Here is a 23,406-nt window from a genome sequence, read left to right on the forward strand (position 1 = left end):
GTATTGAAATTGAGTCTATTGAGGGATACATGAAAACCGAATAACAAAAATAGGATATTTTCTATCTTTTTTGATAGACTGTCCACACAGTCCTTTAAAGGGATCCTACCACTGGATACCCTTTTTTTCTGACTAACACGTAGGAATAGCCTTAAGAAAGGCTATTCTTCTCCTACCTTTAGATGTCTTCTCCGTGCCGCTGTTCCGTAGAAATCCTGGTTTTCTTCTGTATGCAAATTAGTTCTCTCACAGCACTGGGGGCGGTTCTCAGTGCTCAAATAGCTCTGGGGGCGTCCCCAATGCTGAGAGAGAACTCTCCAGCGCCGCCTCCATCTTCCTCTGGAACGGCCTCTCCCTGTGTCTTCTTTCGGCCTGGGTTTCAATCTTCTAGGCCTCAGGCAGAGCCGACTGTGGGCCACAAGAAAATGTGCCCAGGCCACAAGAAAATGGTCACTTACATAGTAAGCGGTGTAAGTAGCCATTTTCTTGTGGCCCGGGCATGCGCAGTCGGCTCTGCCCGAGGCCTAAAAGATTGAAACCCAGCACGGAAGAAGACACAGGGAGGAGGGCGTTCCAGAAGAAGATGGAGGCGGCGCTGGAGAGTTCTCTCGTAGCACTGGGGGCATCCCCAGTGCTGCGAGAGAACTCATTTGCATACCAAAGAAAACCCGGATTTCTACCGAACGGCGGCACGGAGAAGACATCTAAAGGTAGGAGAAGAATAGCCTTTCTTAAGGCTATTCCTACGTGTTGGGGAGAAAAAAAAGGGTATCCAATGACGGATCCCTTGTTTAAAAAAAAAAAAAATAAGACCCGTGACTAGCCCCACAGACTTGCTTTCCTTTCCAAGGGCCATGTGACGGCCATTTTGCACGTTTATGTAAATAAGGTCTAAATTTGTACCTTGTTGATGAAAAATGCTGCACAAGTGCCAAGAATAGGTCACAAAAATGCAGCAGGGTGTGAATGGGACGTCACAACCATATCTGTGTCAGTGACAACTGCAGTAAAACACCACAGCGGTGGAACGCAGAAATAATGCCGTGTGTGAACCTGCCCTAATAATAACAGAAAGTCAGCCAGCACTCGTCTCTGCCAGGGATACTGTTTCTCCTTCGATAAACTGTTTGTATATCTGGGGACAGGCCTGTGTAATGATCTGATCATTGGGGAGTGCAGTTTGTTTTCCCGCACCGAGGCGTCGGTATGACATTGCTGTTTTCCCAGTAGAACAGACGTTCATCTCCAAAAAACTGACTCGGGGAATTCGGCTTCCTTGTGGAATGCTGCTCATTGCAGCAGTGAGGCCCCAGGACTTGTCAGGGCTCCCTCAGGAAGGATTAGGCCTACACTCCGAATACAAGCCCAAAGCCTAAGGAGATTTCTGTACAGTACACAAAGTGGAATTCCTTTAATCTAGCAGCCGATAATCCAGAAAGTGTGACCGTCAGCGCAGGTCGGTAATATATTGAGGAAGTAGAAGTGAAAGGCCTTCCTCCCATACTACATTATGTACGTTCCTATCCTGATATTAGGAGCTCTTTTCTAGAACGGTCTCAAAATCCAGAATGTTAAATAATCATAATCCAAATTATATAGAGAGAAGCGGATCAGTCCCCTGGCATGGCGGTGAAAAATGGATGAAAAGGTGCGGCCTATATACTGCATCTACGCCAGAACACTGCAGGAGATGGGTTAGTAAATTGCATATATACAGTTTACTTACCCATTTATATGTATAGCCATATCCTCATTTGCTTTTATTATATGTTATGTCCCCCTGCTTTATTCTAGGATCGCCTGAGCAATGACATTTACCGTTCCGTTCCATATACCCCATTTTGGCACCCCTCTATTAGCCAAAGAGATGCCGATAGGTGCTGTGATGGAGCCAGCCTGTCCATGCATTATATGGTTGGCTGTCCATATCCATACTATATATTAGGGCTGCAGCTACCTGTGGTGATAAGACGCGATCTCCAGGGGTTTCTGAAGTCGGTGCCAGGGTGATCCGCTGGTATCTACAATTCACTAAAGCTGAACATTTCTCCCATTGTTTCGGCCTCGTCCTTCTCACCTCTTTGTAATAACTTCCTTTTATGTGATGTATTCAAGAAAATGATACATCGCAGCAAATCTTATAACCAAACGTGTCGTCAGTCCGCTATAGAACAATATCACTTCTGTAACATAGTATTAGGTCTGTGTACTGCTTAGGGTTATCTTCAGGACAGTGGGCTCGGTATGGGGAATCCAAATGATCCCCGTGCACTTCTACAGACTGTGTATACGTATATCCGTTTTTTATTGCATTTGTTTCTATCATTGTACATACAGGACAGATCGTCTATACCAGGGGTAGGGAACGTACGGCTCTCCAGCTGTTGCAAAACTACAACTCCCAGCATGCATACTGGCTCTGCTGTTCTTGGAACTTCCATGGAAGTGAATGGAGCATGATGGGAGTTGTAGTTTCACAGCAGCTGGAGAGCCGAAGGTTCCCTACCCCTGGTCTATACGGTAAGAGGTTTCTTATAAACCATCCCATAAAAAATAGACCCTAGTGCGACTGGGAACAAAGTCACCTCCAAATAGGGTTGTCATCTGCTGTGCCCCTTATTGTGTCAGATCAGGTCCCATCGGAGGGCCCTGAGATTTTTCTGGGACAATCCGACCTTGAATATGTCTTATTCCTTGATTCAGCAGAAGGCCGGCCTTAGGCATAGTTTTTTTTTTTTTTTTTTTTTTGCAAAATTACCCTGTTTATGGTATTTTGGCCATCCTTGTTTTGCGAGAAACAAAACCACCTCTGCATGTCACGTGCAAGTCGATATAGCTTTTTATTTTCCTTCCCTTTCATTGTGTTTTTGGTCCAAACGTGCTTTTTGCATATGGAGGGTTTTTCTGTACACTAGAACGCCTACAATAAGGCAACGGGGGAATTTACTAACGCTGCTAGGCCAGAAAATGTTCAGAATAGTGGCGCGTCTTAGACAACTAAGATGAACCATAATTCCAATTTTTTTTTGCCCTGTTCTCCACTTTTTAAGGAATCTAATTGAGGCAGGACAGGGACTCCTCTGCCCATTAGAGGTACTGGCAGAAAACTGGCATGAGTTAAACTTTAAGGGGGTTGTCCACCATCAAGAGTCCGCTGGATCTGGTAAGTAAATCTAAACTCCCTGGACAACCCCTTTAAATATATATATTTGTTCACAAGAAAAATGGCCGCTTACACAGTAAGTAAGTGGCCATTTTCTTGTGGCCTGTGGGCATGCGCAGAGGGCTCTGCCCAAGGCCTACAAGTTTGACCGCCGGGGTCGGAAGAAGACGCGTGAAGAGAACGTTCCTGGAGGCGTCGATGGGGAGTTCTCGCGCAGCATTGGGAACGCCCCTAGTGCTGCGAGAGAACTCATTTGCATACCGACGACAACCAGGATTTCTACGGAACAGTGGCGCGGAGAAGACATCTAAAGATAGGAGAAGAATAGCCTTTCTTAAGACTATTCCTATGTGGTAGGCAGAAAAAATTGGGTTTAAAATGGGTTAAATTAGAGATGAGCGAACACTGTTCGGATCAGCCGATCCGAACAGCACACTCCCATAGAAATGAATGGAAGCACCTGTGACGCCGGCCGCCGGCAAAGTCAGCGTCACAGGTGCTTCCATTCATTTCTATGGGAGCGTGCTGTTCGGATCGGCTGATCCGAACAGTGTTCGCTCATTTCTAGTTTTAATGATAGGATCCCTTTATGACTGGCATAGGGAATGTCGGTCTTAATAAATTCCTAAATGTTTCCAGGGTCAGACTGAAAGAGGATCGGCCTCTTACCTGCTCGATGTGACTGCATTCTTTGGGAAGGATGATCTGTGGGACCCCTCAGTCCGGTGTCTGTGTACGATGATGGTAATAATCAGGTTTTCTATGTATCATTAGACTCTTCTTTCTTTCTTCCACTCCGCAGGGTCAGTCTACACCACGAGAACTGGAGAGATAGAAGAATTATCAGACATTTTTAACCGATCACTGACCACACCAACTTGCCGTAGGAATGCATCCTTGAAAGGTACTCAGAAGTAAGATTTTGCACATCCACATCTTGTATATCTCAGCAAAATTTATAAAAATGAACATGAGGTTCTTGGCAGACTTTTGATCATATTGTATAAGCCCATTTCAGAGTCCCTACTCTTTGGTGCAGCGCTGCATGGCAACCACCAGGTCAGGGCGCCCAAACCGGGGATGACCTGAAGTCCTACCGCACCCCTACTTTAGGGCTAAGGCCGCACCACCCTAACCCCAAGTTGCACTGTATTCTGCAGGATTTACCCATAATACCATGTGCGCAGGTCACTTATGATGGCACCTGGTGTGTGTGGATACTGTATATTACTTCTAGGTGTGACCTCTGTGACAGCACATGATATGCGTCCCTGTAATATGGCTACAGTGAGCACAAAGTATAAATGGTGTGGGAATATTTGGGCATCACTAGAGATGAGCGAGTAGTATTCGATCGAGTAGGTATTTGATCGAATACTACAGTATTCGAAATATTCGCACTTGATCGACTACTACTAGCTATTTGCAGTAAATATTCAATTCAGAGCCAGCGTTGATTGGCCAAATGCTGTACAGTGTATAGCATTCGGCAAATCAACGCTGGTTCTGCAGCAGACTCGTCCTTGCTAGTCAGGAGAGCTGGCAGGTTGCTATTATGAGGGAGCTTACTTTTTCTCATAGGAATGCATTGACTAGCGTTGATTGGCCAGTGTACAGCAGTCGACCAATCAACGCTGGTTCTACCGGAGGCTCGTCTGTGAGGAGGCGGAGTCTAAGATCGGACCACAGCAGTCTCCATTGTGGTCCGATTTTAGACTCCGCCTCTTCACAGACGAGCCTCCGGCAGGACCAGCGTTGATTGGCCGAATGCTGTACACTGGCCAAACAACGCTGGTCAATTCATTCCTATGAGGAAGAGAGTCAGCTCCCTCATAACAGCAAGCTGCCAGCTCTCCCGACTGCAAGGACGAGCCTGCTGCAGAACCAGCGTTGATTTGCCGCAGGCTCGTCTTTGCTAGTCGGGAGAGCTGGCAGCTTGCGGTTACGAGGGAGCTTACTTTTTTATCAGCGCAACTGCAAGCGCTGTGCAGTTAAAGCGCACGGACCCCATAGACTATAATGGGGTCCATGCGCTTTAACTGCACTTCGCTCCTCCTAAACACTCTCCTCCTACTATTTGTGGACTTGGTGACACTCCTTAAGTCGAATAGTGGTTTCCCCTGAAACGAGCATTTTTTCCCATAGACTATAATGGGATTCGATATTCGATTGAGTAGTCAAATATTGAGGCTCTACTCGAAACGAATATCGAATCTCGAATATTTCACTACTCGCTCATCTCTAGGCATCACTAGTATGTCTTGGTTTTCCATGTCGGCTGTCAGAAGGGGAGCGAACATGTTCATCACAGGCCATGTCACCAAATATGAGAGCTCTTTGTAAGCAGCTGTCTATTATGTCTTATAGAGGAGGTCCTAATTCAGAGACTTCATTGACAATACTGATCACACACATAGGATAACATAGTCACCCCCCCCCCCCCATACTGTGGCTGTAGCAGGGCACAGGATCACATGAGTGTGCCACTATACATGAGAACAGTTGTGCAGTCTTTTGTTTCATTCACTTGTGTGTATGACAATTACATAGCTATAGTGTTACGTGTGTGCGCAGGGCACAGCCATTGTGTCCACGGGACACCCTCATCTTTTCAGGGAGACTAAGCAAAACACCTTTGTGATATTCCTGCCATTACCAGCAGATCGGCCAGACCTGCTGCGCTGTGACCCAGGATCTCCTCTTCATATAGGTAAGAAATCTGCAGCCATGGTTTGGTACAGATTTAGGGCTGATAGGAAAGAAAGTGTCCCATAGCAGCTTTACACAAGGACGTTATGTAGAAGGATCGTCTGCCATAGGACAAACTACGGTCTGTGGCTGAGAGTCTACGGCTTAGCAGGGCCTTCCTCCTATTGTCTATTGAGGGTCACCTTTTAGCGTCAATGACCGTGTACTTTGTCAGCGCGTTGGCTGTTTTTCACGGCTCGCACACTGACCTATTCATTTCCATGTCTGCATACACATGCTCCTATGTTATCACAGGCCCGTGTGGCCGTGAGTGCGGCGCAAAGTTCGTATATCTGTCCGTTTTGCGGCCTGGTCTCTCTGACCACTCTGAATGGGGCCACAGAGTCATCCATGTGCCTCTATTATATGCACACGGCCGTGTACATGTAGTCACTCTAGCGGGACTATAGTGCGGATTGTGGTAAGGTTAGGGCTAGGTGAGGTTAATGTTTCTCTATTATGGGGGGAGGGGATTTTAACGTCTGTTGTGGTGGCGTCTGCATTCCCGTAATTTGCTCTTAGACTTATAGATGGGTCAGATTTATCAAATGGTCCACATTGTTGGATACATCTGACCCATGTTTACATAGTGCTACAAATACATAAAAAAAAAGTTGGAAATCCAATGCAAACATGGGGAGAACATACAAACTCCTTGCAGATGTTGTTCCTGGCGGGATTCGAACCCAGAACTCCAGTGCTGCAAGGCTAACCACTGAGCTGTTTTGCCCCTGGAAATCCAACTTTTTTTGTTGACGAAATTCTATCATCTCGCTTTTTTTTCCCACTACTAGCTAGCAGAAGAAAGAAGCGAGTGGCTCCCATTGAAGTCAATGGGACTCGGTTTTGGCAGCGGATTTTGAGGCGGATTCAGTGTCAAAATCCGCTGCCAAAAAACTCTGTGTGAACTGATCCTTAATGGGCGGGAAAACTTTGGTCCACTAAATAGTGGACCAAATTGACTATAAGGGGTCTGAAATGGATGGACAGAGAAGTTTGGACTTCTTCACTCCATGATTTTAGTCAATCTATGCGGAACAAACACCCAGCCTTATGATTCTTAGAAAGTAGGGATTGTATATAAATATGCCAATTCCGGCTGTTTTCAGCTGATCATATCTCTGGAAGTAACACAGGTAGAACTGCAACCTAGGACTTCCATTTAGAACTCATCTTTCATATGACACCATAGGTTTCATACCGCCCAAGATATAGCTATTTGAAGTGACCCCTCCCTGCTGTCATTATACAAGAGCCTGTCCTCCTGTATATAGTGAGAAGCAGAGGACAGGGGAGAAATTAAAGAGGACCGCTCACTTCCTAGGAAGCAAATTCAGGGCACCGCCGGCTTTCCCGGTATGCGCCTGAACCTGGAGACATCGGTAGGCCTTACAGCCTAGTGTCATCGCTGGGCTGTAAGGAACACTCCACCCTCCCCCTGACAGTATGGGTGCATTCACACGGTGTAACATGCCGCGTGATGTGGCACGTGTACGCCGCGTGACCCTTTGCGTGCCGTACACGCTCCCATTCATTTCAATGGGAGCTTGGCTCGTATGCGCCGCGCTAGTTTGCGGCCGTGCGTTTATTCACGGCCGCAAACTAGCGCGCCGCATACGATCCCCGCTCCCATTGAAATGAATGGGAGCGTGTACGGCACGCAAAGGGTCACGCGGCGTACACGTGCCACATCACGCGGCACGTTACACCGTGTGAATGCACCCTACAAGTCTATGGAACAGTGAGGGGTGGGGGTTACTCGCAGCACAATGATGACACTAGGCCGTAAGGCCCGTCCTCCTGACAGTAGAGAGATACAGGTGCCGAAGTTAACAGCAGTGAGATCTCCGTCCCGGGTTGCCTATTGGGAATGCCGACAGTGTGCTGATTTCACCAAACATCTAACAGGACGTGAAAGGTCTCTTTAAAGAAATGCAGGATTTCACAGAAAAGAAACCAAAATTTGTTAATCAAAAATTGTACAAAAGTGTCGGTATGGTTTAAAGAGGATCTTTCATCAGATTGGGCACAGGCAGTTCTATATACTGCTGGAAAGCCGACAGTGCCCTGAATTCAGCGCACTGTCGGCTTTCCTGATCCGTGCCCCGGGTAAAGTGCTATCAGTCCCGGGACCGTAGCTCTTTACAGTCAGAAGGGCGTTTTTGACAGTCAGTAAGGAACATTCCTCTCCACAGCAGCGCCTATCACGCTGTACAGTGTGAGCGGGGAGGAACGCCCCCTCCCTCTGCTCACAGTGCTCGTCCATAGACGAGTATTATCAGGAGGGGAGGGGGCGTTCCTCCCCGCTCACACTGTACAGCGCTATAGGTGCTGCTGTGCAGAAGGACGTTCCTGATTGACTGTCAGAAACGCCCTTCTGACTGTAAAGCGCTACGGTCCCGGGACTGATAGCGCTTTACCCGGGGCACAGATCGGGAAAGCCGACAGTGCGCTGAATTCAGCGTACTGTCAGCTTTCCAGCGGTATATAGAACTGCCTGTGCCCGATCTGATGACAGGTCCTCTTTAAAGGACTGTCCATGTATAACTTTTCATTGTGGTTTTTGGATGCAGTGTCTCGCAGTACATCACACTTGGGTATCAGTAGATCAAGTCTTCTTGTGGGGCAGGAAAAAGGTTTAAAGAAAAAAAAAAAAAAACTAAGAAAAACCACAAATGGCATAATGTAAACAAACCTGTTCGGTATCTCCATGGGCTTGTAAGGCCTTGTTCCACATCTGCGTTTAGATACCCCCAAATGGCGCTAACTGAAAATACAATTTGTCATGCAAAAAATGAGCCCTGACTTAGCTATGTCAGCAGGGAAATAAGAAAGGCAGGGACGAAAAATCTCCAAAAAGTCGCCGAGCATTAACGTACAAATTACCCTGCGTCCACTGGTTGTGTAATATGTAAATTCTGCAGCAAATCCGTCCCTCGTTCCCTAAACAGCACCTTGTGCTTTCTAGGTTCTTCCCATGTATTATTTGGTACATGTCACATGACTGCAGTCGGCCGTCACGTATAATTGGGATGTGTTGTGTGTGTTTTGTGTTTTTTTTCTCGTCGATGGGGTAGAGTAACCCATTGTGTTGAAATTATGTTGTCTAGCAACCAAGGCTTTGCATAAAAAAAAAATGGATTAATTCAGTTTAAATATGTCCTGTCATGTGCAACATTGTAGTCGCTGCAGCCGCGCTCCCTAAGAGACTCCCAGGGCTTGTGTTATCAGAAAGCGAGCAGGGACGGAGCTGCTGCAAATCTGTCAGTGGTTAATAATACGTGGGATTTAAGTAAATGTCTGCTCAGGCTAAATATTATTACCCGGGAACATCAATTTGCATGCACAGAGGAATGCACAACTTTATTTGCAACAGTGACAAAGCCATCTGGAGCGCAGGAGACGCGGATCAGAGAGAAGACGTCTCTGCTGCGCTTTTAATAAACGGCCATTGTATAACAAGGGAAAGGGGTTTTCTGGGAATTTGATATCGTTGACTTATGATTAGGATAGGTCATTGATATCAGATCTGCAGGGGTCCTAGGCACGGCGCCACCACTGATCAGCTGTGTAAGCGGCAGCTTTGCACTTCACAAGCCACTGATGTCACGTTCTTCGGACACATGGCCAGTTTACAGCTCAGTCCCATTTAAGTGAATGGGGGCTGCACTCCAATTATAAGATGACCATTATCCATTTATGAAAAAGTTGCAGCAGGAGTCTAACCCTGCATTCGGTATTCTGTCCGGGGAGTCCGTATGGGGACCCCCGGAACGCAACTGCAAGCGGTGTACCAGTAGAAACACACGGACCCCATAGACTATAATGGGGTCCGTGTGCTGGCCGCCAGATCTCCGCAGGGATCATGTGGACAGTTCACAATCTACTTTCCTGTCTGCATGATTCGTGCAGGCAGCGCGCGGCAAGCACACAGACCCCATTATAGTCTATGGGGTCCATGTGCTTTCACTGCACACTACTTCCAGTTGCGTTTGGTATTCCATTTGGGAGGGGGGGCCCCATGCGGACTCCCCGAACGGAATACCGAACGCAGATGTGAACGAAGGGTAAGCCAGGCTGTGGAAAATGGGCCACTCTTGTCCACGGTGTTCCTGTTTCCTGTGCGGTCTGGTCCTGCTGCTCAGCTATCTTCTTTTTGGCGGAGGTCCTCGCCGGCTGCAACATCCCGTGTCCTTCACTGAGGCCGCTGATTGGCCTCAACATTCAGGCCCGCTTCACATCTGCGTTCGGGCTATTCCATTCCCCTCTCCGCATGAAAACAGGACTTTTCTCTCTGCATTTTTCATGTGGAAACAGAGCAGAAACCACACGGACCCCATTATACTTGATGAGGTCCGCGGGTTTCCAAAGGTAACCGCTTTTTTACGTGGATTAGGTTTCCGTTTGGGGGAGTCCGCTTAATGACCCCCGAACAGAAAACTAAACGCAGAAGTGAACCGGGCCTCACGTGTGGCTGGGACGTCCACATGCTGCAGACACTTTCTGTGCAGAAATACAACCATGCTGCAGATAATTTTTGGCAGGATTTGTGTTTGGTTTTCTTGGAAGTGACTGCTGTGTAAGCTAGAATGATTCAGGTATTAGAGGAGAGCAGGTGCAGGGAAGTCCTAGTTCTGGTGCCATCACATTACATGGGTGCATACACTATGCCGTATAATGCGCACATAGCATGGGATTATAGTGAATGGCCATCATGGCTTCCTGCAGTCTCCCCCCACTCCTTGCTTGCTTTCTGGGTACAAGATGATGTCCGTATACACATCCCCAGCCAAGGAGGACAATAAGGAAGCGGATAAGGAAAGTGTAATGTGAATACCTGGCTGGGATGTAGATTGAGAGGTCATTGTCACGGTCTGATCTCTCTATGGCGGTGAGGTCACAGGAGGGTTACGTGAAGGACCCTCATCGGACAGAAATAACATCTTGAAGTGTGGATTATGGCAGATTATAAATAGCAGATGAGGCCGAGCTCCGCAGATCTGGTAGCGGGGGCCCCGGCGAATCATTGCTGATTCAAGGCTGCCGTGTGTACACGAGCTATTTCTGCAGCATCATAGTGAAACTGATGATGTCATCGGACCACGCAGGGACTCTTCTCATGACTCTGCTCCGGTTTTGCACTGTAATATTTTAATACGGAGTTTTTAATATGACAGGTCTGAACAGCTACTTGGTATAAGAATCGAGGTGGCCAACAGGGGAGCAGGGGCAGAGATGAGCGGCAGTGACGCTTCTCTCCATATAGTTAGTACATAGGTGACATGTATGTGTAGTGTATATACTAGTATTGTGTGTGTGTGTATGTATACAGTGTTGGCCAGAAGTATTGGCCCCCCTGCAATTCTGTCAGATAATCCTCGTTGTCTTCCAGATAATGATTACAAGCACAAACTCTTTGGTAATATCTTCATTTATTTTACTTGCAATGAAAAAAACACAAAAGAGAATGAAAAAAAAGTCAAATCATTGATCATTTTACACAAAACTCCAAAAATGGGCTGGACAGAAGTATTGGCGCCCTCAGCCTAATACTTGGTAGCACAACCTTTAGACACAATAACTGCACACAACCGCTTCCGGTAACCAGCAATGAGTTTCTTACAAGGCTCTGCTGGAATCTTAGACCATTCTTCTTTGGCTCCTGCTCCAGGTCCCCCCTGAGATGTGAAGGGGGCCTTCTCCAAACTGCCACCAAGAGATCTCTCCCCCTCCCCCACAGGTGTTCTATGGGATTCAGGGCTGGACTCATTGCTGCCACTTTACAAGTCTCCAGGGCTTTCTCTCACCACCATTTTCTAGTGCTGACCTGAAGTGTGTTTTGGGTCATTGTCCTGCTGGAAGACCCCTGACCTCTGAGGGAGACCCAGCTTTCTCACACTGGGCCCTACATGATGCTGCACAATGTGTTGGTCGTCTTCAGACTTCATAATGCCATGCACACGGTCAAGCAGTCCAGTGCCAGAGGCAGCAAAGCAACCCCAAAACATCAGGGAACCTCCACCATGTCTGACTGTAGGGACCGTGTTCTTTTCTTTGAAGGCCTCTCTTTTTTTCCTGTAATCTCTATGTTGATGCCTTTTCCTACTTTTGTCTCCTCTGACCAGAGAACATTCTTCCAGAACGTTTTTGGTTTTCTCAGGTAAGTTTTGGCAAACTCCAGCCTGGCTTATGTCTCTGGGTAAGAAGTGGGGTCTTCCTGAGTCTCCTACCATACAGTCCCTTCTCATTCAGACGCTGACACTGGATAGTACGGGGTGACACTGTTGTACCCTCGGACTGCAGGGCAGCTTGAACTTGTTTGGATGTTAGTCGAGGTTCTTTATCCGCCATCCGCACAATTTTGCGTTGAAATCTCTGGTCAATCTTTCTTTTACGTCCACATCTAGGGAGGTTAGCCACAGGGCCATGGGCTTTACACTTCTTGATGACACTGTGCACGGTAGACACAGGAACATTCAGGTCTTTGGAGATGGACTTGTAGCCTTGAGATTGCTCATGCTTCCTCACAATTTTGCTTCTCAAGTCCTCAGACACTTCTTTGGTCTTCTTTCTTTTCTCCATGCTCAATGTGGTCACACAAGGACACAGGACAGAGGTTGAGTCAACTTTAATCAATTTCAACTGGCTGCAATTGTGATTTAGTTATTGCCACCACCTGTTAGGTGCCTCAGGTAAGTAACAGGTGCTGTTAATTACACAAATTAGAAAAGCATCACATGATTTTTCAAACAGTGCCAATACTTTTGTCCACCCCCTTTTTTATGTTTGGTGTGGAATTATATCCAATTTGGCTTTTTGATTCTTTTTGTGGTTTTCCATTGAAGACAAAATAAATGAAGATAATAATACCAAAGAATTTGTAATTGCAATCATTTTCTGGAAGAAACTGAGTATTCTCTTACAGAATTGCAGGGGTGCCAATACTTATGGCCAACACTGTACATCGGTGACATGTATTTAAATGTATATACTAGTGTTGTGTGTGTATACATCGGTGACATGCATGTAAATGTATATACTATGTGTATACATCGGTGATGTGTGTGTAGTGTATATACTAGGGTTGTGTGTGTATATACATCAACATGTGACATGTATATACATCGACATGTATAGTGTATATAATAGTGTGTGTGTATACATCGGTGACATGTATATACTGTGTGTGTGTGTATACATCGGTAACATGTATAGTGTATTTAATAGTGTGTGTGTATACATCGGTGACATGTATATACTGTGTGTGTGTGTGTATACATCGGTAACATGTATAGTGTATTTAATAGTGTGTGTGTATACATCGGTGACATGTATATACTGTGTGTGTGCATACATCGGTGACATGTATATACTGTGGGTGTGTATACATCGGTGACCTGTATATACTGTGTGTGTATACATCGGTGACATGTATATACTGTGTGTATGTGTATACATTGGTGACATGTATATGCTGTGTGTGTGTATACATCGGTGACGTATATACTGTGTGTGTGTATACATCGGTGACATGTATATACTGTGTGTGTGTGTGTGTGTATACATCGGTGACATGTATATATTGTGTGTGTGTGTGTGTATACATCGGTAACATGTATAGTGTATTTAATAGTGTGTGTGTATACATCGGTGACATGTATATACTGTGTGTGTATACATCGGTGACATGTATATACTGTGTGTGTATACATCGGTGACATGTATATACTGTGTGTGTGTACATCGGTGACATGTATATACTGTGTGTGTGTACATCGGTGACATGTATATACTGTGTGTGTGTGTGTATACATCGGTGACATGTATGTACTGTGTGTGTGTGTGTATACATCGGTGACATGTATATACTGTGTGTGTGTGTATACATCGGTGACATGTATATACTGTGTGTGTGTGTATACATCGGTGACATGTATATACTGTGTGTGTATACATCGGTGACATGTATGTACTGTGTGTGTGTATACATCGGTGACATGTATATACTGTGTGTGTGTATACATCGGTGACATGTATAGTGTATATACTGTGTGTGTGTGTATACATCGGTGACATGTATATACTGTGTGTGTGTGTGTGTGTGTGTGTATACATCGGTGACATGTATATACTGTGTGTGTGTGTGTGTGTGCATCAGTGACATGTATATACTGTGTGTGTGTATACATCAGTGACATGTATATACTGTGTGTATGTGTATACATCGGTGACATGTATATACTGTGTGTGTGTGTGTATAAATCGGTGACATGTATATACTGTGTGTGTGTATACATCGGTGACATGTATATACTGTGTGTGTGTGTGTGTATACATCGGTGACATGTATATACTGTGTGTGTGTGTGTGCATCGGTGACATGTATATACTGTGTGTGTGTGTGTGTGTGTATACATCGGTGACATGTATATACTGTGTGTGTATCGGTGACATGTATATACTGTGTGTGTATCGGTGACATGTATATACTGTGTGTGTATACATCGGTGACATGTATATACTGTGTGTGTGTGTGTATATACATCGGTGACATGTATATACTGTGTGTGTGTGTATATACATCGGTGACATGTATATACTGTGTGTGTGTATCGGTGACATGTATATACTGTGTGTGTGTGTATATGCATCGGTGACATGTATATACTGTGTGTGTGTGTGTATCGGTGACATGCATATACTGTGTGTGTGTGTGTGTATACATCGGTGACATGTATATACTGTGTGTGTGTGTGTGTATATACATCGGTGACGTATATACTGTGTGTGTGTGTATATACATCGGTGACATGTATATACTGTGTGTGTGTATCGGTGACATGTATATACTGTGTGTGTGTGTATCGGTGACATGTATATACTGTGTGTGTGTGTATCGGTGACATGTATATACTGTGTGTGTGTGTATACATCGGTGACATGTATATACTGTGTGTGTGTGTGTGTATACATCGGTGACATGTATATACTGTGTGTGTGTATCGGCGACATGTATATACTGTGTGTGTGTACAACGGTGACATGTATATACTGTGTGTGTGTGTGTGTATACATCGGTGACATGTGTATATACTGTGTGTGTGTATACATCGGTGATATGTATATACTGTGTGTGTGTGTATCGGTGACATGTATATGCTGTGTGTGTGTATACATCGGTGACGTATATACTGTGTGTGTGTATACATCGGTGACATGTATATACTGTGTGTGTGTGTATACATCGGTGACATGTATATACTGTGTGTGTGTGTATCGGTGACATGTATATACTGTGTGTGTGTGTGTGTGTGTATACATCGGTGACATGTATATACTGTGTGTGTGTGTGTGTGTATATACATCGGTGACATGTATATACTGTGTGTGTGTGTATCGGTGACATGTATATACTGTGTGTGTGTGTGTATACATCGGTGACATGTATATACTGTGTGTGTGTGTATACACATCGGTGACATGTATATACTGTGTGTATCTGTGACATGTATATACTGTGTGTGTGTGTGTATCGGTGACATGTATATACTGTGTGTGTGTGTGTATACATCGGTGACATGTATATACTGTGTGTGTATCGGTGACATGTATATACTGTGTGTGTGTGTGTGTATATACATCGGTGACATGTATGTACTGTGTGTGTGTGTATACATCGGTGACATGTATATACTGTGTGTGTGTATACATCGGTGACATGTATATACTGTGTGTGTGTGTGTATACATCGGTGACATGTATATACTGTGTGTGTATACATCGGTGACATGTATGTACTGTGTGTGTGTGTATACATTGGTGACATGTATAGTGTATATACTGTGTGTGTGTGTATACATCGGAGGCATGTATATACTGTGTGTGTGTATACATCGGTGACATGTATATACTGTGTGTGTGTGTATACATCGGTGACATGTATATACTGTGTGTGTGTATACATCAGTGACATGTATATACTGTGTGTATGTGTATACATCGGTGACATGTATATACTGTGTGTGTGTATACATCGGTGACATGTATATACTGTGTGTGTGTATACATCGGTGACATGTATATACTGTGTGTGTGTGTGTGTATACATCGGTGACATGTATAGTATATACTGTGTGTGTGTGTATACATCGGTGACATGTATATACTGTGTGTGTGTGTGTATCGGTGACATGTATATACTGTGTGTGTGTGTATACATCGGTGACATGTATATACTGTGTGTGTATACATCGGTGACATGTATATACTGTGTGTGTGTGTGTGTGTATCGGTGACATGTATATACTGTGTGTGTGTGTGTGTATCGGTGACATGTATATACTGTGTGTGTGTGTGTGTGTGTATATACATCGGTGACGTATATACTGTGTGTGTGTGTGTATCGGTGACATGTATATACTGTGTGTATCGGTGACATGTATATACTGTGTGTGTGTGTGTCTGTATACATCGGTGACATGTATATACTGTGTGTGTATACATCGGTGACATGTATATACTGTGTGTGTGTATCGGTGACATGTATATACTGTGTGTGTGTATACATCGGTGACATGTATATACTGTGTGTGTGTGTGTATCGGTGACATGTATATACTGTGTGTATCGGTGACATGTATATACTGTGTGTGTGTGTGTCTGTATACATCGGTGACATGTATATACTGTGTGTGTGTATACATCGGTGACATGTATATACTGTGTGTGTGTGTGTATCGGTGACATGTATATACTGTGTGTGTGTATACATCGGTGACATGTATATACTGTGTGTGTATCGGTGACATGTATATACTGTGTGTGTGTGTGTGTGTATATACATCGGTGACATGTATATACTGTGTGTGTGTGTGTGTATCGGTGACATGTATATACTGTGTGTGTGTGTGTATCGGTGACATGTATATACTGTGTGTGTGTGTGTGTGTGTGTGTATACATCGGTGACATGTATATACTGTGTGTGTGTGTATCGGTGACATGTATATACTGTGTGTGTGTGTATACATCAGTGACATGTATATACTGTGTGTGTGTGTGTGTGTGTATATACATCGGTGACATGTATATACTGTGTGTGTGTGTGTATATACATCGGTGACATGTATATACTGTGTGTGTGTATCGGTGACATGTATATACTGTGTGTGTGTGTATCGGTGACATGTATATACTGTGTGTGTGTGTATACATCGGTGACATGTATATACTGTGTGTGTGTATGTCACGGAGCAAAGGTATACGTCTTCCTCCGGATGGTCTTTTGAATCAACACGGACGCAAGAGGTCGGGAGACAACAGCAATTTATTGTAATCCACAAAGTTAGTAGCCGGTGGCGGTCACATCAACCGTAATAACAATAAGTCCACAGAAGTCACAATCCAATGATAACTTTGGTTCCTTGGTCCTGTAACTAAGTCCTGGCTCTCTGCAGAGCTGTGCACAGGCCGGCTAACCCATACTAACTGCTAGCTACATCTATATACTAAACTGTTACTTCCTATATCTGTGGGTGGGAAGGGCTGAGTCACAGATCCTTCCCCCCTCACCTATACCAAGGAGAGCAGACTCCCTGTCTACTATGGACAATGCACCATCCAACATCTTCTTGGAGACACTGATCAGATTATCTCCACCCATTGTCCTCACTGGTCCTCACTAGTTAGAGGGATTTGCATACAATGTGCTAACACACTAGACCCGAATCAGCCAACTACACACTGATGTTTACAACAGGTTAGAGAATACATTCCACATGAAATATATATTACACATGGCCTATAGTATAGACTCTAACCATCCCGTGACAACCCCTCCCCCTCTCAAAACATGTGCATGACACAATTGGCCTACACAGGTAAATTGGGGAATGCACATCAGTCTCTATAGCTCATATGTCCTCCTGCCGGGATAACCCATCCGCGTTCTGGTGTTGGCTCCCTCGGCGGTACTGAATGGTAAAGTTGTAGGGTTGAAGGGCCAGACTCCACCTCAACAGTCGTCCATTGTCCCCAGAGACTCTCTGCAGCCAAGTGAGGGGGTTGTGGTCGGTAACTACGGTGAACTCCCGACCATACAGGTACGGCTGTAACTTCTTGAGGGCCCAAACTACTGCCAAGCATTCCTTCTCTATAGTGGCATATGCTACTTCCCGGTCCTGCAGCTTCCGGCTGAGGTAGGCAATGGGGTGCTCCTCCCCCGCGGCATTTACTTGGCTGAGGACGGCTCCCAGTCCATATGTGGAGGCGTCTGTCTGAACAATAAACCTTCGTTTATAATCCGGGGCAGCAAGGACAGGTGAGCAGGCAAGGGCGTCCTTCAGTTGGTTAAAAGCTCTGTCGCAGGCCGGGGTCCAGCTCACCACTCTGGGCAGGTTCTTCTTCGTCAGGTCTGTCAGGGTCTTGGCCACGGAGCTGAAGTTAGAGACAAATTTTCGGTAATAACTAGCAGTACCTAAGAACGCCATGACCTGTTTCTTGGTCTGTGGAATGGGCCAGTCTCTAATAGCCTGTATCTTAGCGGGCTCTGGTCGCAGTTTTCCCCCTCCCACTCTATGTCCCAAGTATTGCACCTCGCCCAGACCTATCTGGCATTTGTCTGGTCTAATTGTCAGGCCAGCCTCCTGTATCCGATCTAGAACAGCCTCGACATGATGCAAGTGGTCCTCCCACGTGTGGCTAAAGATTGCGATATCATCCAAGTAAGCACAGGCAAAGTCTCTGCATCCTTGAAGTAGCTGGTCCACCATCCTCTGGAAGGTTGCTGGGGCATTCTTCATTCCAAAAGGCATGCTTAGGAATTCAAACAGTCCGAAAGGGGTTATGAACGCTGACCTTTCCCTCCCTGCAGCGGTCAGGGGAATCTGCCAGTACCCCTTGCTGAGATCCAAGGTGGTGACATACTCAGCTGCAGCGAGTTTGTCCAGAAGCTCATCAATGCGTGGCATAGGGTAGGGGTCACTCATAGTATGGTCATTCAGTCGCCTGTAGTCCACACAAAATCTCGTACTGCCATCCTTTTTGGGTACAAGCACCACTGGAGAAGCCCAGGGACTGTGCGAGGCTTGGATAACCCCTAGGGCTAGCATATCCTCCAGCTCTTTGCACATGGTGTTTTTGACAGATTCAGGGACCCGGTAAGGTGCTTGTTGCATTGGTGGGACACCGGGGGTGTCCACATTGTGTTGGGTCAGCCTGGTTTGCCCTGGTCGGGAGGAGAACGCAGCCCTGTGCTGATGAAGTATATTGGACACTTCCTCTCGCTGTGCTGGGTGCAGGTGGTCCTTTAGAGGGACATCTTCTACAGTGGTGATGCGTTGGGCCGTTTCTAGGAGATCCGGGAGGGAGTCTCCTTCTGAGCGCTCCTCAGAGGCAAGTTGGCACATGGCAATCATAGGTGGAGCCCGATCGTGATACTCCTTAATCATATTAATATGGACAGTCTTTTGTCGGAGCCCCTGCTCATCTAGTGCTAAGAGGTAGTTGGTGTCATTGAGCTTTCGGAGGACTCTAAAAGGCCCTTCCCAGGTGGTCTGTAGCTTATTTTGGGGATGTGGGACAATCATAAGAACTTGTTGCCCCTCAGTAAATTCCCGATAGCGTGCTTTGCGGTCGTACCAAGTCTTTTGTCGAGTCTGCGCCCTCTGGACCTGCTCTTTAGCAAAATGGGCCAACTGGGCCAGCGTGTCTCGAAGCTTCAGAACATAAGGGACAACAGGAATTCCGGTATCCTCCACTGTCCCCTCCCAGTGCTCCTTGACTAAGGTTAACGGACCACGAACTTTCCGGCCATACAGCAGTTCAAAGGGGGAAAATCCAGTAGATTCCTGGGGCACTTCCCGATATGCAAACAGGAGATGTGGTAGGTACCTTTCCCAGTCTGGATCAGTCTCAGTAAAGGCTTTTAACATGTTCTTTAGAGTACCATTAAAACGCTCACATAGTCCATTGGTCTGGGGGTGGTATGGGGTGGTCCGGATCGCCCGCACCCCGCAGGTACGCCATAGACACTGTACCAGTTCGGACATAAATTGGGTACCCTGGTCTGACAAGATCTCACTTGGGAATCCAACTCTGGTGAAGACAGTCACAAGGGCCTCGGCTACTTTGGTGGCAGAGATACAGGATAGTGCCACAGCTTCCGGGTATCGGGTGGCATAGTCGACTACTGTCAATATATATTGTTTCCCAGATTTACTAGGTCTAGCCAAAGGCCCGATGATATCAACAGCCACTCGTTGGAAGGGTTCATCGATGACGGGCAAAGGCTGTAAGGGGGCTCTTGGGTGGTCCCCTGGTCGGCCTCTACGCTGACATACATCACAAGTCCGACAGAACTGCGCAACAGCCTGAGAGATCCCAGGCCAATAAAACAAGTGAGTAAGCCTCCGTTCTGTGCGAGTTTTCCCTTGATGGCCAGCCATGGGAATGTCATGGGCAAGGTGCAGTAGGGAGGCCCGGTATCGCTGGGGCACAACAAGCTGTCTACAATAAGTCCAGGGTTTATCTGGAGAGCAAGCCTCTGTAACCCGGTAGAGGAGTCCATCTTCCTTAATAATCTTCTCACCACTTTCTCCTATCTGTCCAATCTCAGCCCGTGCTCGGAAACTATCCAATGTAGGGTCCGTCTCTACCTCCCTCCTAAACTGTGCCTTGTCCCAAATTGCAGGATTATTAGCCCCGAGGAAAGAGTCACTCACCAGTTGGGAAGTTGGGGCCGCTGGGCTGGAATCTGGCAGCAAATCCGGTGGATCCATGTTGGCTTCTCTCTGAGCTTGGCTTCGGGTCACTGCTCCCACAAAATGGCACTGTAGATTTCCAACATCGTTGCCTAACAGAACATCGGCCGGCAGCCCGCTCATCACACCAATTGTGCATCGTTTTGGTCCATAACCATAGTCAAGTTCCACGGTAGCTTTAGGAATACGTCTCCGAGTACCCTCTGCCAACTCGATAGAAATGCCAGGGCCCTCCTCTAGGGCCTCGGGTCGCACAACTCGGGGGTCCGCTACCGTTAGGAAAGCTCCCGAGTCCCGGAATCCAACAACTGTTCGGCCATCCAGTAGGACCTCCTGCAAGTGCTTCCGCTGAAGGTTTGCGGGATGTGTGGCGGAAGGCTGAATCCCATAGACCCCTGGAGGTGGAACAGATGGGTCATTCATGGAGTCATCTGGACATGGGGCCAAACTTTCTGTCCTAGGGGTGGTTCCCAGGTAGTGAATAGGCCGAGATGCCACGGTGGCCCGTGCCCCCATGTTAACAGGGCAACTAGCTTGCAAATGTCCAGGCCGCCCGCAACCAAAACATCTGCGCTCTAGCATTCTTCCAGTAGGTCGTTGTCTAGGGACAGGGTTGTTCATAGCTGGAGGCCGATGGGCTGGGGCAAGGGTAGAGGGGAAATTGTAATCCTGAGGCCGGGCACGAAAGGTGGGTGGCTGGCTGAAGGGTGTCTGGCGGACTGTGGTAGTTTTCCGCTCCTCTGCAAACAACCTCTTCCACTGCGGCTTGATGGTCAGGCCCTCATCTGCAAGAGAAGCAGCTTGCTCAACTGTGGCTGGGTTCCGTTCCAGCACCCACTCACGGATCTCAGCGGGGCACTGGGAAAAGAACTGTTCCTTAAGTATGACTTGGAGGATCTTATCGACTGTGACAGCCTCCTCTCCTTCTAGCCAGCGCTTGCATGCTTGCTTCAACTTGTGGGCGAACATGTGGAAGGAGCTTCCCCCATTGTAAGACAAAGAGCGGAACTGAACTCGGTAGGACTCTGGAGTGACTGCATAATACTTCTGCACCGCTCTTTTAATGGCCTCATAGTCCCGCTGATCACTAGGGTCCATGGCTCTGAGAGCTTCCGCAGCCCCATCTCGTAGGTGCCCCACCAGATACCGGACCCAATCCTTCTCTGGGACTTCCATCAGGTGGCACTGGTGTTCGAAGTCCTGAAAATATCCATCAACATCCCCAGCCGCTTCATCAAAGGTCTTGAAGTGTTTATGGGAGACATATGGTGGTTCTCTCACTGTTGGGCTGGGGGTCGACGTTTGATTATAATTCCGCGCAGTTATCTCAGCCATTCGCATTTCATGCGCCATTCTTTCCTTTTCATGCGCCATTCTCTGTTCCTCCTTCTCCGTTTCCTGAGCCCTCTGTAACGCTCTACTCCTTTGCTCTGCAGTTGCTCCTAGCCCCAGCACTGCCAATTCCTCCTCATACAAAACAACCCATCTGCTCTTTTGGGTCTGTACCTGCCACTCCCGTATCTCTACTGTCTCCTGGGGGCAGCCCTCCTCATGGTCGCTTTGCAGGGTCATCTCCTCCAGTGCCTCGATCAGTTGCTCTTTCGTTCTTCCCTGGTAACTCAGGTTTAGTTCCCGGGCCCTTACTTGTAGACTTGCCATAGTCCAGTTCCTGTATTCTGAGGTTGTGGCTCCATTAATCGCTGAGCTGCTGTAGTCCATCTCGCTGTCCGCTGTTGATCCCACCGCTGCCAACCAGTTGTCACGGAGCAAAGGTATACGTCTTCCTCCGGATGGTCTTTTGAATCAACACGGACGCAAGAGGTCGGGAGACAACAGCAATTTATTGTAATCCACAAAGTTAGTAGCCGGTGGCGGTCACATCAACCGTAATAACAATAAGTCCACAGAAGTCACAATCCAATGATAACTTTGGTTCCTTGGTCCTGTAACTAAGTCCTGGCTCTCTGCAGAGCTGTGCACAGGCCGGCTAACACATACTAACTGCAAGCTACAACTATATACTAAACTGTTACTTCCTATATCTGTGGGTGGGAAGGGCTGAGTCACAGATCCTTCCCCCCTCACCTATACCAAGGAGAGCAGACTCCCTGTCTACTATGGACAATGCACCATCCAACATCTTCTTGGAGACACTGATCAGATTATCTCCACCCATTGTCCTCACTGGTCCTCACTAGTTAGAGGGATTTGCATACAATGTGTTAACACACTAGACCCGAATCAGCCAACTACACACTGATGTTTACAACAGGTTAGAGAATACATTCCACATGAAATATATATTACACATGGCCTATAGTATAGACTCTAACCATCCCGTGACAGTGTACAACGGTGACATGTATATACTGTGTGTGTGTGTGTGTATCGGTGACATGTATATACTGTGTGTGTGTATACATCGGTGACATGTATATACTGTGTGTGTGTATCGGTGACATATATATACTGTGTGTGTGTGTATACATCGGTGACATGTATATACTGTGTGTGTGTACAACGGTGACATGTATATACTGTGTGTGTGTGTATCGGTGACATGTATATACTGTGTGTGTGTATACATCGGTGACATGTATATACTGTGTGTGTGTATACATCGGTGACATGTATATACTGTGTGTGTGTATACATCGGTGACATGTATATACTGTGTGTGTGTGTATCGGTGACATGTATATACTGTGTGTGTGTGTGTGTGTATACATCGGTGACA

The 23,406-nt window shown here is 46.5% G+C and overlaps 1 protein-coding gene across 3 annotated transcripts in view; it reads left to right on the forward strand.

The window, feature by feature from the left end:
- ATXN7 (ataxin 7) overlaps positions 1-23,406 on the forward strand; it is an 85,850-nt gene that overhangs the window by 2,309 nt on the left and 60,135 nt on the right. The window contains exons 1-2 of one of the 3 annotated variants that reach the window (XM_075286960.1): positions 1,643-1,694; positions 3,966-4,067. In XM_075286960.1, coding sequence (XP_075143061.1) covers positions 1,691-1,694; positions 3,966-4,067 — 106 coding nt within the window. In that variant the 5' untranslated portion in view covers positions 1,643-1,690. Of the gene's footprint in view, positions 1-1,642; positions 1,695-3,965; positions 4,078-23,406 lie in introns of those variants that run through there. The other 2 variants (XM_075286964.1, XM_075286962.1) reach the window with 2 other exon arrangements.

This window comes from Leptodactylus fuscus, chromosome 9 (assembly GCF_031893055.1).
Source record: "Leptodactylus fuscus isolate aLepFus1 chromosome 9, aLepFus1.hap2, whole genome shotgun sequence".
In the NCBI taxonomy this organism is placed as follows: Eukaryota; Metazoa; Chordata; class Amphibia; order Anura; family Leptodactylidae; genus Leptodactylus; species Leptodactylus fuscus.